The 15,231-nt window shown below is 38.6% G+C and overlaps 2 protein-coding genes across 4 annotated transcripts in view; one reads left to right on the forward strand and one right to left on the reverse strand.

Annotated features, from left to right (window-relative positions):
* Positions 1–15,231, forward strand: part of LOC134656467 (large ribosomal subunit protein uL23m) — a 315,632-nt gene that overhangs the window by 287,752 nt on the left and 12,649 nt on the right. The gene's annotated exons all lie outside the window — the stretch shown is intronic.
* Positions 1–15,231, reverse strand: part of LOC134656460 (tyrosine-protein phosphatase non-receptor type 9) — a 101,217-nt gene that overhangs the window by 76,510 nt on the left and 9,476 nt on the right. For 2 of the 3 annotated variants that reach the window (XM_063511996.1, XM_063511995.1), the window contains exons 2-4: positions 14,610–14,831; positions 13,854–13,943; positions 12,118–12,258 (exon numbers count right to left, since the gene is read on the reverse strand). In XM_063511996.1, the coding sequence (XP_063368066.1) occupies positions 12,118–12,258; positions 13,854–13,943; positions 14,610–14,831 (453 nt within the window). Of the gene's footprint in view, positions 1–12,117; positions 12,259–13,853; positions 13,944–14,409; positions 14,547–14,609; positions 14,832–15,231 lie in introns of those variants that run through there. The other variant, XM_063511997.1, reaches the window with a different exon arrangement.

The following is a 15,231-nucleotide window of genomic DNA, read 5'->3' on the forward strand; positions in this document are numbered from 1 at the left end:
GAGTTATTATTAAAAAAAAAGAGTTATTATTTAAAAAAAATTGAGTTATTATTAAAAAAAAAAAGAGTTATTATTGTAAATGAAAACATACCTCTTTCAATCAAGATGATCGGAACTTGTATGTTTAAAAAAAATAAAGCAGTTGTATTATACTCATAAGATGACTGCTAGCAGTCATCTTATGAGCCTATAGACAAATCATTCAAATGACATTGCTTTAGATATCACTGTCAGTCATTTAATTGACACATTTAAGTGCTGGAGTAGAAAAAAAATATAATTGGTGTATTGTCCCTAAGTATCTAACGCCGTACAATGCGACGTTAGTGGAAGATTTCCCACATTTTTGGCATTGTTTGGCTACTTCAATCGACGTCCTTACATGCTGTATGTATTATTATGCATGAGTCAGCTAGGGACGCCCACGTCTCAAGGCAATAAGCGTGTTTACTCATACATTGTGTTTTTTACTGGCCGACCGTGTCTGCACCCATTACGTAAATGCTGTAACAACCTGAGGTCTACTTATGTGTACGAAACTTTGACTCTGTTTAATTGAATATTCATGTTTAAAAAGTTTATCGATCAATTAGATACCGCACTTTTCGTAATAGATGTGATAATGTTTTACGTATCATAGTAATCTAAAAATTTGTTATTCTTGTGTAGGTAAGTTAATTAAGTTAAAACTCCCACTCCAAGAAGACTTAGTTTCCCAGTATTTCAATGTTATATTCCAAGTACAGGCTAGATAACATAAACATAGCTAGGTTCTTTACATTTTGTAAATATAACTTTTGTACGGTCAAGGAATTAATTTCAGTACCATTTCGTATCTTGTCACAGTGACAATCAATATGAAAGTCGCTAGGGACCTCATATTATTCTCACTGTGACAAAGTAGGAAAGGGTACTGAAATTAAATTCCTTGAACAATTTTGTATTTGTCAATAAAGCTGATTGCCGATTATTTATTCATAGCAGGCGTGCTTTTTTAATACCCGACAACGTTGACGACGACCTTTCGCTTAAGAATAACACATTATTTGTTTATTTCAAATCGTTTGTGTTTAAGTCACTGTTTGTTTATGTAGATATTAGTCATTAAAACACGTGACAAATGTGCGAGGTACGAGTATTACCAGTTATTATGCCCGTACGCTACCCTTTATAGCTACTGGTTTTGCCTTCTAATTGTGAAGACGATGTGAAGATGTGATTAATGATCCAAAGTAGACAAAGAACACAACTCCGGTTTAGAAAAAAAACAACGAAGCAGCAAAAACTCAACAAGGTGTCATTACTCGCAAAACATCATAACATCATCTACACCTACGTCTTTTGAACAACTTATAAACACTCGAGTTTTTATATTTGACGGTAAAAATGTACCTACTTTATCTTTTGTACAGTCAGTTGCAGAAGTGGCTAAGCGTGTCATGTGTCGAAACGGACACGCGTTTATTCTCATAACAACGAAGTTATGTACTGCTGTCATTTTAAACATCTCTCCCACTTACCAACTTCTGCTGCTGTCTGTACGTATATGTATGGCTCATTTGTTTCACGGGTAATATGTACGAACGAACATTTGTTGAAAACGAGGCGTAATTTCATTCAAAGTTGTAAAGGACTCCGTAGGTGTACATACAATGTGATGATAAATAAAATTGAATCAAAGATTAAATTCCTAAGAAAATGTGTTGTAATTGTAATAGGTATTTGAATGTGTTCTTTGGCAATGAGTAATACATACAAGCGATAGAACTGATACCGCTCAATGAGGATGATATGATATGACAGAAAGGATGATATGCAGTGATTCGTCAAACCGAGAAACGATCGATATGTACCTACTTTGTGCCTTGTCAATAGAGACATCAAGATATTAGTGGATCCTTTATTCCAGTACTGGCTTATTGAAAGCTGACAGTGGTACCTGTTGCCGGATAACGACTCAAATATTTAAATATTGAGTACTACAATATGTGCTTATTTGGCATATCTCTTATTAGAGCACCGTTAGTTAAGAGTCTGTGCGGAAAGAGAATGTAAGGGAACCCATTAAATCTAAGACTCTTTTCTTTCCGCACAGACTCTATATTAATTACTTTGACTTTCTGTCGTTATTTTAAATATCGAAGAGGATTGTTATAGTCTCTACAGTACCACGTCTAGCGAGGTAGTCGATGAATACGAGTAAATATTGTATCTCCAAGCGCTGTTTCGCTAGAGCAGGGGACCGATATTAGCAACGACAAGCCTAGAGGACGATCTGATAGCGTGACACGAATACACGGCAGTGCGTGACGAGAGAAATAACCCGGACAGCCAGTTACGATCACATTAGTAGGCGTTTGAAGCAAAAGATACCACTTAGCCGGTTGTCAACGACGATTGGTCAGTTAAAAAACAATGTCATTACTCATTACTTACACGGACATGAAAGGTTTTTGTGAGGACCGATTTACTAATACATTTCGTTTTTTATAGAAATAGAAAAAGATTTATTTGGCATAAAAAAAATATATATTCATCACAATTACAGCAAAGTAATTAATCACAATTACACCAAATATGATGCGGCTCAGCATAAGCCGCGTCTATTAGACACAACACTGGTTTTAAGAGCACTCAAAATTAATTAAGACTTTAAAACTTATTTATCTGACGCGTCACGCGTCCTAATTTTACGCCAGTAGCAGCTAAGTGCTGCCGTCATGTTACGTTTTTGAAAATAATAAGCCATCTAATAGATGGAAATCTATTTAAAATTTACATATGATATTGAAATTCATATAGAGATAGATACCTAACAAAAATCATATACATATGTAGATAACCGGCCTTCAGACTTATTTGGGTATGTTAGCTTTGTTGTTAGTACAAATAAACATGCGGCTGCTTAGTTATGTCAATGTTATTGATAACTGGCGTTTGCGTGTCGGCGTCGCGGAAAAGTGATAATGCGTTTTGCACCAAAACAATATGTGCTGTCAGTTTACCTTAGATAAGCCTCAGCTGTTGCCTATCGATCGGAAATGTTCACAATACACAAGCCGCCGTTAGCACCGCCAATATAGACACTGCACTGCACTGGCCAGCAACAACACCTAATAATAACACGATCCAATCCACCTGTTAGCTGCGCGCGGCAAACTGATACTGGTAAATTCAATGCAATAGTCGCAATGTGACGTTGCCGGTCAATTTAAACGTATTAACGTCGCGTATTACGGAACGTAGCGGTAAGCGTGCGGTCGCGGGGCGCGCGAGTGCTGGACTGACGTAGGTAGCAGGGCGCGGGCCGGGCGGCGCTACGGGCCGTAGCCCGCCCGAGCTACGAGTTCACACTTCAGAGCCTCTACGACCACTTTCTTGTTTTGTTTCATGCACTATGAAAACACTTGGGCTTTCTTTTTTCTAACTTTATGGCGTAGAGCGGAGAGTGCTTTATTTCGGCCATAATAATGCTGATTAAAACAATGAAACGTTTACGATCGCTACGAAAATGTAAAATATTAACGCTCTAGTATTTTGTAACGATCTTTAAAAAATATTTTGAATGTATTTTTTTTAAACCGGCGTGCCCTGCCACAAGTTTCGAGAAAACTCTTAAACAAAGGAATTTCCCAGCTACCTTCGTATATGCTTAGAGTTCTCCAAGCTCACCTTCTCATAAATATGCAAAGGTTAAATCTAGTGTTACAACAAATTTCGCTCGTTCATTAAATAGAACTTTTCGAGATAGAATTATTCGTATAGCAAATTGCAATTAGATGTTGTAACTACAAATAGATGGAGATAATGAAATGTGAAATAGAATAATGAAAATATATTACCTAAGTACCTTTATATTGGGTGGAACATAACGAAGGACTTTTATGCAAACGGGGAATTGTTTAGGCTAATACGCAAGTTATTTTACACTTATTAATCACGTTAATATGTATTTCTATCTTTGTGAGATGTTGTAGGGTTGTCACTGATATATAAATATTTCATTTTAATGATTTTGTTTTAATTTTTAATACAGCTTTACGATTATAATAACTCGATTGTAGATCACTTAGATAACACTATCCTTTCAGCGCAGTCTCTAGAAATGTTCCACCCTGTATAAATCTAATTGCACTACACTATTTCCTACCAGCAAATACGTGAGTATGAGAGAGACAAAAGTTTTAAGTTTGACGCATAGGCGACAATGCTACAGGTGCAACGGTGCGCTGCGAAATCGAAATTTGAAATAGTCTATCTCCATCTCTCCTACTCGATTTGTGCAAGAGCGATAGAGATGGAATTAGAGGGCTCAGATTCCGCGGTTATAGCCCAGAACTACTTAGTAAGCAAACATTAATTGCGCTACAATTAAAATGCAGCTGAGCTGACTGAAAAGCACTCCCCTGAACAATACTCGGTTGAAACTTGTGCCGTGCCGGATTAAACATTTAATTTCCTATGAACGTGTTGTGGTGTTCAACTGTTCAGTTGTTCTGGGAAAGCTGTTTTCACGAAAAAATAATTACGAATGGATTTATAGTAAACACTGGAAATTCAAATCATAGGAAATTGTAGGATGCTACAGTCCAGTTCGGCTCGCTAAGTCTCCTATAAATTTTTGTAAAGCAGACAAACTATATATTTTATAGTACATACTCGTACATATGACCTTTAATTTATACGAAACTGTATGTCTGACTGTTGTAGTGATTTAGATGAAATTTGGAATACATACATAAGTAGGTATAGCTCGAGTCCCGGGCAGGACATATAATAGTGTTTATTACGAAAATCATTCCTTATGTACTTATTACTCGTATACGCAGAAAAAGTCGCTCGTAGAAGCTCTTATAAACAGGTTTAACTATTTTAGATTAGACAACAACACGCTACAATTTAAATGACTGCCTAGTACAAGTTAAATAAATATCTATAATAACTTATCAGTAGGATGTTTCTTGTAGCTGTAATTAATTCTCACCCGGACTGGTAGCAATCCGAAGTTATTCAGTTAACGAAGTCGAAACTCTCGAGTTGCAAAACTCGCAAGACGGTATAGAGTGCAACGTAGCCAACGTGGGGGGGTAGTCAATTAAACTTACAATGCTTGTTGCAGTTTGGAGACTAACAACTACCAACATAGGCTTGCTATTTCGTTAGAAATGTATTCTTATACCCATAAAAGTATATTTCAAATATCAAGTTCGTAATTTCATCGGTTTAGGCTGTGTTGTCTGTTAATATAAAAGTAACTTATTGAGACTGCATATTTTCATAAATTGACAAAAATGTTGAGAAAGTTAATGAAAATCGTAACCCATCGTCCGCATGGCTCACTAACACAACCCAAGAATAGCGGCAGCGTTTTTTTTTTCACTAAAACGGATGTATGACCTTCCATAACAACCCAGAGAGGAAATGGGACGGTTTACTTAGGATTCTTCTAGTGTCTTCCCGGAAAAACTTAATATGATATTCCGAGAACTTTCCGCAACAAGCGAGAATTAGGAGTCTCAGAACCTCACGTTTGAAAGTTGCACGCCTGAATCTACTATTGATTCTAACACCGCGACTATCGGGAAACCAACTAAATGAGGAGGAAACGAACTAAAGTTACATAGAATAATAATTAACTTGGAAATTCTTTACCCAGCGGAGAATCAAGTTTACATCAAAGTTTCAGAAGTGTGGTTTACTAGTCCCGGAAACTTTTTGAAATGTTAAAGATTTAATACTTCTTAGAAGTTAATGAATTCTTCTTGCCAAGATCGCAAACAAACATCGTAAAATTCACAAATCGGGCCCTCCAGCAAAAGGCATAAACACAGAAATGCGACGAGGGCACTCATACTCGTAAAAGTGCAATACACGGGGGATTATTCCCCGCAAACTGAAGCTACAGGCATTTCCAATGCAGAAAGTCGTGTTTCTGCATTGAAAATGCCTGTAGCTTCAGTTAAAGTTATCATTGGGGCGTTCCTTTTTTTTTTTTTGTTGTCCCCTACACTTTTTTTTTTCAAATTTGGGATTTTTTATGTTATTTCTACTCAGAATCACGAGCTCTTTCTATCCTAATAGGAGAAAAAAAGTGTCCCAAAATTTCCATACATTTTTCGATCTTTCCATTCCGCGACCGCCATACAAAGTCTATGGAAAATGGTGACGTAATGGAAATAAAAACCTTAGGACACTTTTTTCTAGTATTAGGATAGAAAGAGCTCGTGATTCTGAGTAGAAATAACATAAAAAATCCCAAATTTGAAAAAAAAAAGTGTAGGGGACAACAAAAAAAACGCCCATTGACGTTCAACGTCTACAGAGCTCTAGCAAAGCGCTGCTTCTTATTTTACGTTCGGTTATCGTCATGGCTGAAAGCACGTGCAAAAGTCTAAGTCCAACTTCTGTACGAAAAGTTTTCTGTACCAAGACAGCTTTTATTTTAGTACCTACCCTCGGACATATAAAATAAAGCAGACAATACAAATTGTGTTTTGAAGCAAAATCAATAAGGATAAAACATGAGATAAACAGGGCTTTGTGGCAAAATTGGAGCCGTCGACCGACACAATGAATTTAAATTAGCTCGACTCTAAAAGCGATTTAAGATGAAAAGGTTTTACGAAATTCCTCTTCCTTCAGTTTCGGTTTTCACGTAGCTTATACCCTGCTTAAGTAAAATTAAATGTATCTAACTTTTACGTATTGGGCCCTCCCTTTACAAATGAAAGTAGGTTAGGCCATGATATAGCTTACATTCTTCATTGCAATAGAAGCAAAACCACACTTTGAAAACTACTCAGTGTCAGAAAGCAGTGTAAAGACACTGCTTTCTGCAATAACTAATGAAAAGCAATCGGATTCTTTAAATATGTATACGTAATAGTATTGACACAACCCGACTTGTTAATTGAAAGTGCTCGAATGAAAATTTTAATGATAAATATTGACGATGATGCTGTTGAAATAATTTTGTTTACAACCTCACGTTATAAGCATTTTTAACGTCACGGTGCTGTTTTGTTACTTTATTATTTATTATTACACAATTAAAGTATAAAAAAGCAGGTAAACAAGAAAAACTGATACACAAGATTTTCCGCTTTTCCTATTTTGGAATTTGACCTACACTACTCCTAGTAAAGTTCCTACAAAAAGAATGTCCGCAGCGCTCCGTTTAGTTCCCGTCTCGTGATAGCGTTACCAGCACGAGGTAATGTTGATTGCACAAAGTCGGATTCGTAAAATTCAGATTGCCGGGGCATTTGAACAGGGCCGGATGCTGCGGAACCAGGGTCGCAATCTCTGCCGTCTGATATTGCGATCTAAACACGCTTATTCGTACGTAGCGTGCACCGCTGTGTTACCGCTTTAAGAACACAAAAAAACCTCTACAAAATTTTGCTGTTTCGTATGTCTCAAGATAAAATTTGATCGAGCCGCTGTTTTAGGAATGCAACGCAGAACCGTAGTGGCGTGTGGTGGCGGGTCCATGGCATTAACAGATAAAGGTAATCAACTATCCGTTTGTACAAAGTCTAATGAGATCAGAATATGAACTTATTACCGAGCGACAATGAAAATCCCTGAATTATTATTTATTTAAGAGGCCATAGTGTCCCACTGCTTGGACAAATGCATTACTCTTCCGCCTATTCTTATTTTGGGAAGTTCCCTACCAAGAAATGGCATTAAGGCCGATAAGAACATTGCCAACTAAAAATAGCACGGCGATTTCGCTAACGGCCGTTCTTCAGCTATTCTTGTTCTATTAAAAATAAACTGACCTTTATGTTCAAAGTTTAACCTCGCATAAAAGAGTTATTTAACTATCTTGGCTCGCTCGAGTAAGTATTCGGGCGCCCTCCGCCCTAGATCCGGCCCTGGCGGATGTAAACCACGGAAAAGTGTGAGCCGGCACGTCCGCGCTCCACTTCGCGGTGTTTTGTGTGCGCTACGATTGTTTCTATTCATGTTTCGGTCTCAAACTGTTGTATTGTAAGGACTTTTGGTATTACAGGGGATTTATACGACTTTGAATTAACCGAGAATTGACGCTGACTGTTTTATACCCACAACACTGTTTGATACATATTTTATTAGGGGTTGGAAACTATTTGTTTTATGAAACAAGGCCTAGTGCATATCACACTTTGAGAACAGGGAACGTCGGTAAACCATAGGAAAGATAACTAGCGGCAAGTGTTTACGTTAAGTTTAAGTTTCCGATTAAATCACAAGGTGGCAGACTGTCCAACGCGTACGTTCACTACGTTCCTGTAGAATTGTAGATAGACAATACGATTCCCGTAACGTAAAGCAATAGAATCACAAGGATCACAATAAAACTTCATCAAATATTGTATGTTGTGTATATCACCACTGATTGATCTTATTTTTATTTCTCGAAATATGCGGGTTTTTCCCAGTGGTCGGTGTCGGGCAATGTAGGTGCGACTACTGGGCGGTAGCCAACTTTTTTTACATTGGAAAAAAGTCGGGTCATCAATGGATTCAATAAAGTAAAACATTATAATCATGTTTTTGTCCGAATTGAAGAGAAGGGAGTCTGTTTTTCAACAGGGTAATAAATACAATATGTGAACGTATCTGAATAGCTCGGTTTGTAGACTAAAAGGTCGATTAATTTAAATATTCAATGTGTAAAGTTCGTAATTTTGAGCAAGCTGATAATTTGACAACGCGCCGAAATCTTAATCGACTAATTTAATATTAATACATTTTCAATTCGCACTAAGTCCCAAGCTGTCAAAAACATTTTTTTCCAATTCTTCAAACCGTTTTCAACAAAAACCTGTATAACTAAAGTCTCAAACGTACATGAAACAATAACCTATTAAGACTAGAATTTTATCATTAGACATAAATATTGAAATTCCTTGACTTTAAAAGGCTAAATACTAAACATTTGCGTCGTACACAACAAGAAACATTTCTAGAACCTTCAGCGCAAAACGAATGAAATTTTATTGGACTTCAATAAGATTTCCCATCGAGGCCAGGCCCTGACCGGGTTAGGAATGTGCGCCAACTTTAAAACGTTTTCTCTTAGCGTCAACTGCACTGCGAAAACTAACTTCCCCCGGTTCACCCTCCGAGATTCTTCCGACCCAATTTGTGTACTATCCGGTTGACCTTATTTTAACTACAAAAGTGCCACAAAGATCGCATAAAATTTAGGGATGGTATACGTGCCATTATTCATCAAGCCTCCATACACTGAAGTTAGTAACTCCGAGGTACCTATTATTATAATTTCGATGTAAAATGGCGTAGTATGGGTTCACCATAATAACATATTTCAATCTAATTTATTAAATAGAAATAGTATTTAAAAATAACTGCTATCTTTGTTTTTCTAATAAATGTAATTATCTGGTGCTTTATTTCGTGCACAGTGTGAAATAATTTATTTTATGTAGAGGAAAGTACCCAATTATGGCAGCCCGGTGTGATAATTTGTTAGTATTTATATAGCATAACTGGATAAAATTTCGATCTCACAAAGGCATATGCTGCACCTACATCGTTTTTCTCACTTTATCTCTAAGCAAGATTTACATCGAGCTCCACACGATACCTCCGCCGAGGTTTATCCATTTCACCGCCATTCGTCATACTCGTCGTAAATGTCACATTGACGCCAACATTTTGGATACTGCCGATCTTACTTTTATAAATCTTACTTGTATTGAAAGCTTGCAGGCTACTTTGTTAACAATAAAGGACGCCTAGGTGTTATTGGCGTAAAGGCAATTGGAAAATCGAATGAAAATTGCCAGTGATTGAATATATGTATCTAGACTATCTAGTAAGCAACAAATGAACAAGAAAGGAGGTTAAAATCTGCCAATGATACTGTAATCGCTACAGACCGCTTGAAAAAAAATGGTTCTAAACGAGTTTGTTATCTATGTTTTCCGCTATCCGTCAGTGTTTTTTTCTTTTAATTAACCCAAAGAGTAAAGTAAATATAATGATATGTCATAAATCCCAGCAAAAGATATGTCAAAAACCTTTAAGTTCACAGGGTTTTATATTTTTATGCATTGTTGATGGAATCGTATATCTGTTCCGCCGACTCCATATCGCGTACGCGGGACTCTGATGGGTTAATGGTTAATGATATAAATACTATTAGTTAAATTAGCAAAAAGTGATACCAATTTGCAAAAGTGATCAAACGTAAACAATGACATTGCATTTATTGTACATGTATGCCTACTGGCCCATATAGAAACAAGACCTTGATCATTCTGTTCAGCCTCGTTTAAGCCAATCAATCACCGCCACATTTTCAAACGTGAAAAAAACATTTTTGCCAGAATTTCGATAATGCAATCTCCATGCAATTAGGGGTTAACAAAATTACATGTCACCCTACACGAGACTCACGACCGTCCTGCCACCTAGCGGGAACCTATTTCTGGTTGAAACAGGACTACCTCCTCCCGATCGCGTCGTAGCTTGACGGATACACGGCAGATGGCGCTATTGCGAAAAAAAAGTCTCATGTTCGGGAAAATTAAGCATACTGGATACTGGACTTTAATGTTAGGTTTTGAACATCTCCTTACATGTTTTGGCCTGTATCACTAATTCTAGTATCCGTATCCTAATACTATCTTGTCCATCACTTGTCGCAAAGAGAGACAAATGTACGCCTAAATGTCTATATAGGCCATCCACGGTATTTACGAGCCACTTGTTACACAAACACGCTTTATTGGCACTTTAGTTAACTAATGTTCGGCGCCATGCGTGGGGAACCAAATTGGAGCATTCCGCAGGTTACTGCAGGAACTTTCGCCTGGTAATTAGTTATTATTTACTTGGGAAGTAATTTTGTAAGACACGTGCAAAGATAATAGATAATACGGGTTTACATTATTTGACACGTGTAAGCGAGCAGCAATTTTGTGGCAGTATGTGGCTGATACGGGCGACTTTGTAAATATTTATGCCAACAATCTGAATGCATCGTTATGAACATTATGCATTCCGTAAGCGTCTGATTAGTCTACTAGCGACCCGCCCCGGCTTCGCACGGGTTAACAAATACATAAACCTTTCTATTGAATCACTCTTTCTATAAAAAATAACCGCATCAAAATCCGTTGCGTAGTTTTAAAGATCTAATAAGCATACATAGGGACAGACAGACAGCGGGAAGCGACTTTGTTTTATACTATGTAGTGATAGTGATGGTTGTCAACTTTTTAATACCGCACGATTGAAATAGACAAACCCTGTCAGTATTACGTTATCAAGACGATAACCACGACCATTATATTCGTACTGTTTCGTTCCTACGATCCTCAGTTGGTATAGTAACGCCACTGATTTAATATGGCGGGTAAACTACCCTATTGTAGGCCTTCACTATTGTTTGGCACCTTCACCCTTATTTTAAGGCACCAGCGGTTACTTTCCTAGAAAAATAGGTGTCAATGGCAGCACCAATCATGTAGTTCCAGTGATTACATTGAGTACACTGTACAGTATACCCATATGATAAAGTTTAACATATAAAACTACGGATTAAATTAAGTTAACCTTTGTATATTGACAGTCCAGCTTGCATTTCAAAGGGTAGTTAAGGAATTAACAGGTTCACAATGGAAGGGTCCATAAGGTCTTGCGGAAATTTACACATTTTGAGGTCAGGATATAAACAGGGAGCGGGCTTCAGGGAACAGGCGGAGGTCCGAGCTGAAATTATACAATTTGTTCTATTTAATGCATGCTTAATGTTATTTTCAGCGTTTGTCGAGGCGGGGGGGAGGGGGAGGGATGTTTGGAGGAGGGGAGGGGGGGGAGTTAGGCAGAAGAGAAGGTTATGCTACTAAAGAAGAGACGCTTTTCAGATAGATTTTCGTACATGACCATTGACCAAAGCAACTCTGTTCCCTTTAAATTTCATTAGAGGTTATTTTATAGTTGTGTTAAGGCACCGTGGGATGCTACAGGATAGGATATCATAACATCGCTTAACGCTTAAATTAACATAACCTACGCCTTAACAGGAAAAAAGAAATTACACAAAATTGAACCGTATCACTTTTGAACAAAGTTGTAAATCCAAATGAGACTGACCTTGAGCATGGTGAGGATTTTCTGCGACAGGTCATAGTCAAAGTTGGTGTACTTGGAGTCGGTCATGTCGTAGATGAACACCAGCCCCGCGCGCTGCGTCTCTGCGCTCTGCAGCGCTACGTCCAGCTGGTACACCACGCCCTGGAAACAAAAGATAAAGATAAAATCCATACTAATATTATAAATGAGAAAGTGTGTCTGTCTGTTTGTTACCTCTTCACGCTTAAACCACTGAACGGATTTAGTTTTGGCATAGAGATAGTTTAACCTTTTGGACGCCAATGACCGATATATGCGCACCGTAGATTCAACGCCAAAGACCGATTAATCGTCACAGACCACAGAGCAACATCGACTTACATGCATATATGACACCGTAAGATTGTGAACCCGTTAGTTTATAATCTAACGTAGGTTAGGTTAGATTATAATCTCCCTACCGTCAGTTTATAATGTAACTAGCGAGATTATAATATGACGAGTGTTTACAATTTTACGGTGACATGTACATAAAGTTCAACTTGAGTTTTGACACTTCAATGATGTGGCGTCTGAGTGACAGCTTTTGTGTTTGACACGGCGTGGAAAAGGTTAAGTCCCAGGAAAGGACATAGGATACTTTTATGCCGGAAGTCATCCCTAAAGAAGGTGAAAAGGGGGGTGGAAATGAGAAAATTAATGAATTGCCTGTTAATTGGTGTAAGTAATAAAGCATTATGCTCAAAATTATTGCTATTAGATTTTATCCGGGCGCTATACTTTCTCTAACTGCTGGAACTAATTCCACGCAGACGAAGTCGCTGGCAAAAGCTAGTAACATATAAACTAGGCTGTGGATGCTATTTTCTTCACTCTCTTATTACATATCACAATTTTACTACTAATATAATTGTGCGCGTGCGATAGAGATATGAGTGGGCGGGCAATATACAAAATTCTTCTTGCTCAGCGTACTTACTTTAGTAATATGACAGAGTAATAATCAGGCTCTACTGGCAACTTTACTACAATTTCAAAGAAAAATCAATAGTAAAATTGTGATATATGCAATAAGAGAGGGAATGAAACAGCCTCCACAACTACGCTGTCTAGGTAACCTTCGACGTTTCCACTACGATTTATAGTTGCTAGCTTAATGCCAGAAACGCTTTTGGATTTGACAGATGGTGTACCCACAGAACTAGCCTTTCTGAGTTTATGGTAGGATTAGGTCAGATTGTGTTAAGTGTTAATTTAGAAGGGAACTCGGACTATCTATCAGTTGTTAGACACGCATGCACGGTTGCATGCCATGCTTAAATGTGTGTTGTATGCACTCGTGCATGTGGTTAATGGGATAGTAAAGCACCAAGCTTATCTAGAGCGGGTGCGGGAAGCGATGACCCGTCTCGTGTTATACTCGTATTAATTGCAGCCCGCGTTTTAGCTGGCGTTGATTAATTAACAGTACAAGTACAAATGTAAACATTCTATTGTGTTTGTACATAGAAAAATCCGCCAGTGGATAGAAATGTGTGATTATGTGACGTTAGATAATTTCAACAAAGCATTTTGCAGTAAGGCCTCACAGTGGTATTTAGAAACAGATTATTATGTATTTCCCATTTCGTATACACAGTCAGAGCACCTCAGAAGCATCCTTTTTATATTTCGGAGAAGCACTACTCTCGCTCGATGGAGGCTGGAGGTCAGTTTTTTTATAATACAGATTCGGAATATGATATGTTGGGGAGTACCTGTAAAGTAATCTGGTGCGTGGTGTGTGCGGGGAAGTGCTTGTTGGCCGTGAACACCGCGATGGCTGCGCCCGTCGCGTCGCGGGTTGGCTGCGGATCAAACAAAATACGACCTTATTAGAATGTATATACAGGATTTTTTGCTAGCGAAAACACGCGAATAAACAAGGGCGTCGCTGAATAGCCAGGTCTCTATAGGGTTAGAGACGTTAGGGTCTTATTCTTACCAGACACGTGACTACTTCAGAGTAGTTCAGAGTGGAGTTCGAAATTTATAAGGTCGCGTGGCTCGCGGCGTCCCGTCCGCCACCTCAGTAATCACTCAAAGTAGATACATATGTTACATTATTGTATCATGTGCATGGCTAAGACTCATCAGTGCAGTATGATAAGTGCAGTGCTAGCACTTGTTGACCCCTTCAGCTTCACGCCACTTCGCCTTATAGTTCCATGTTGCCTCCACACCTACAGCTCACTTGATGATTTGTTACACGTAGGTTCAAGAACGTGATGATTGAATGACTGGAGTTTAGCAGTGGACTACTAAAACACTCACCAGAATTGTAAACTTTCCTGTATCCAATTCGCTCTTGAGCGGCTCTTCCAGCGGCTCAAACTTGTTAAGACCCTCTGGCCGCCTCATGGCGCCATGCTGCCTCCACAGCTCGTGAGCCTGAGCGACATCGAACTTTCGCACAAACAGGAGCACGATGACTGTGGGGTTAGCAGTAGATAGTAATAGTCTGAAACGCTCACCAGTATAGTAAACTTCCCCGTCTCCAATTCACTCTTGAGCGGATCTTCAAATGGCTCGAACTTATTGAGCCCCTCGCGCCGCCTCGTGGCGCCGTGCTGCCTCCACAGCTCATGTGCGCGCGCAACATCGAACTTGCGTGCGAGTAGAAACTTGATGGCGGTCGCGCGGGACACGCACGCCGCGCCGGATTCGCTCAGGGCATCAAGGAATGCTTTCGTCGCCTGAAAATTAAAGAAACAACATTGATACAAAATTGGACAGAGACAGTAGAAGGTGACAACAGCCGGCTTCCGTTAAGACTTGGTCTCCCAAGTACTAGTGCCTCCTCAGGCGTGATGTAGTCGGGTCGGAGAGTGTGACGTTTAAAGGCTGATGCGGGATTTGGACAGAGCTTAAAATGCGATATTAAAGCAATTCAACTGTCGGTTCACGAGTGCTGGCATGCGGGTATTATATGAGTTTTGACAGTCCAGTATATAAATCTCGCTCCAGCTCTTATGAATATACTATTACATATCTTATTTATTTATTTATTTAAACTTTTTGCACAAAGAAAGAAAAATGTACAAATGGCGGACTTAATGCCAAAAGGCATATCTTAGTTCGTTGGTCATGGATTAA

This window comes from Cydia amplana, chromosome 18 (genome assembly GCF_948474715.1).
Source record: "Cydia amplana chromosome 18, ilCydAmpl1.1, whole genome shotgun sequence".
NCBI classification, from domain to species: domain Eukaryota; kingdom Metazoa; phylum Arthropoda; class Insecta; order Lepidoptera; family Tortricidae; genus Cydia; species Cydia amplana.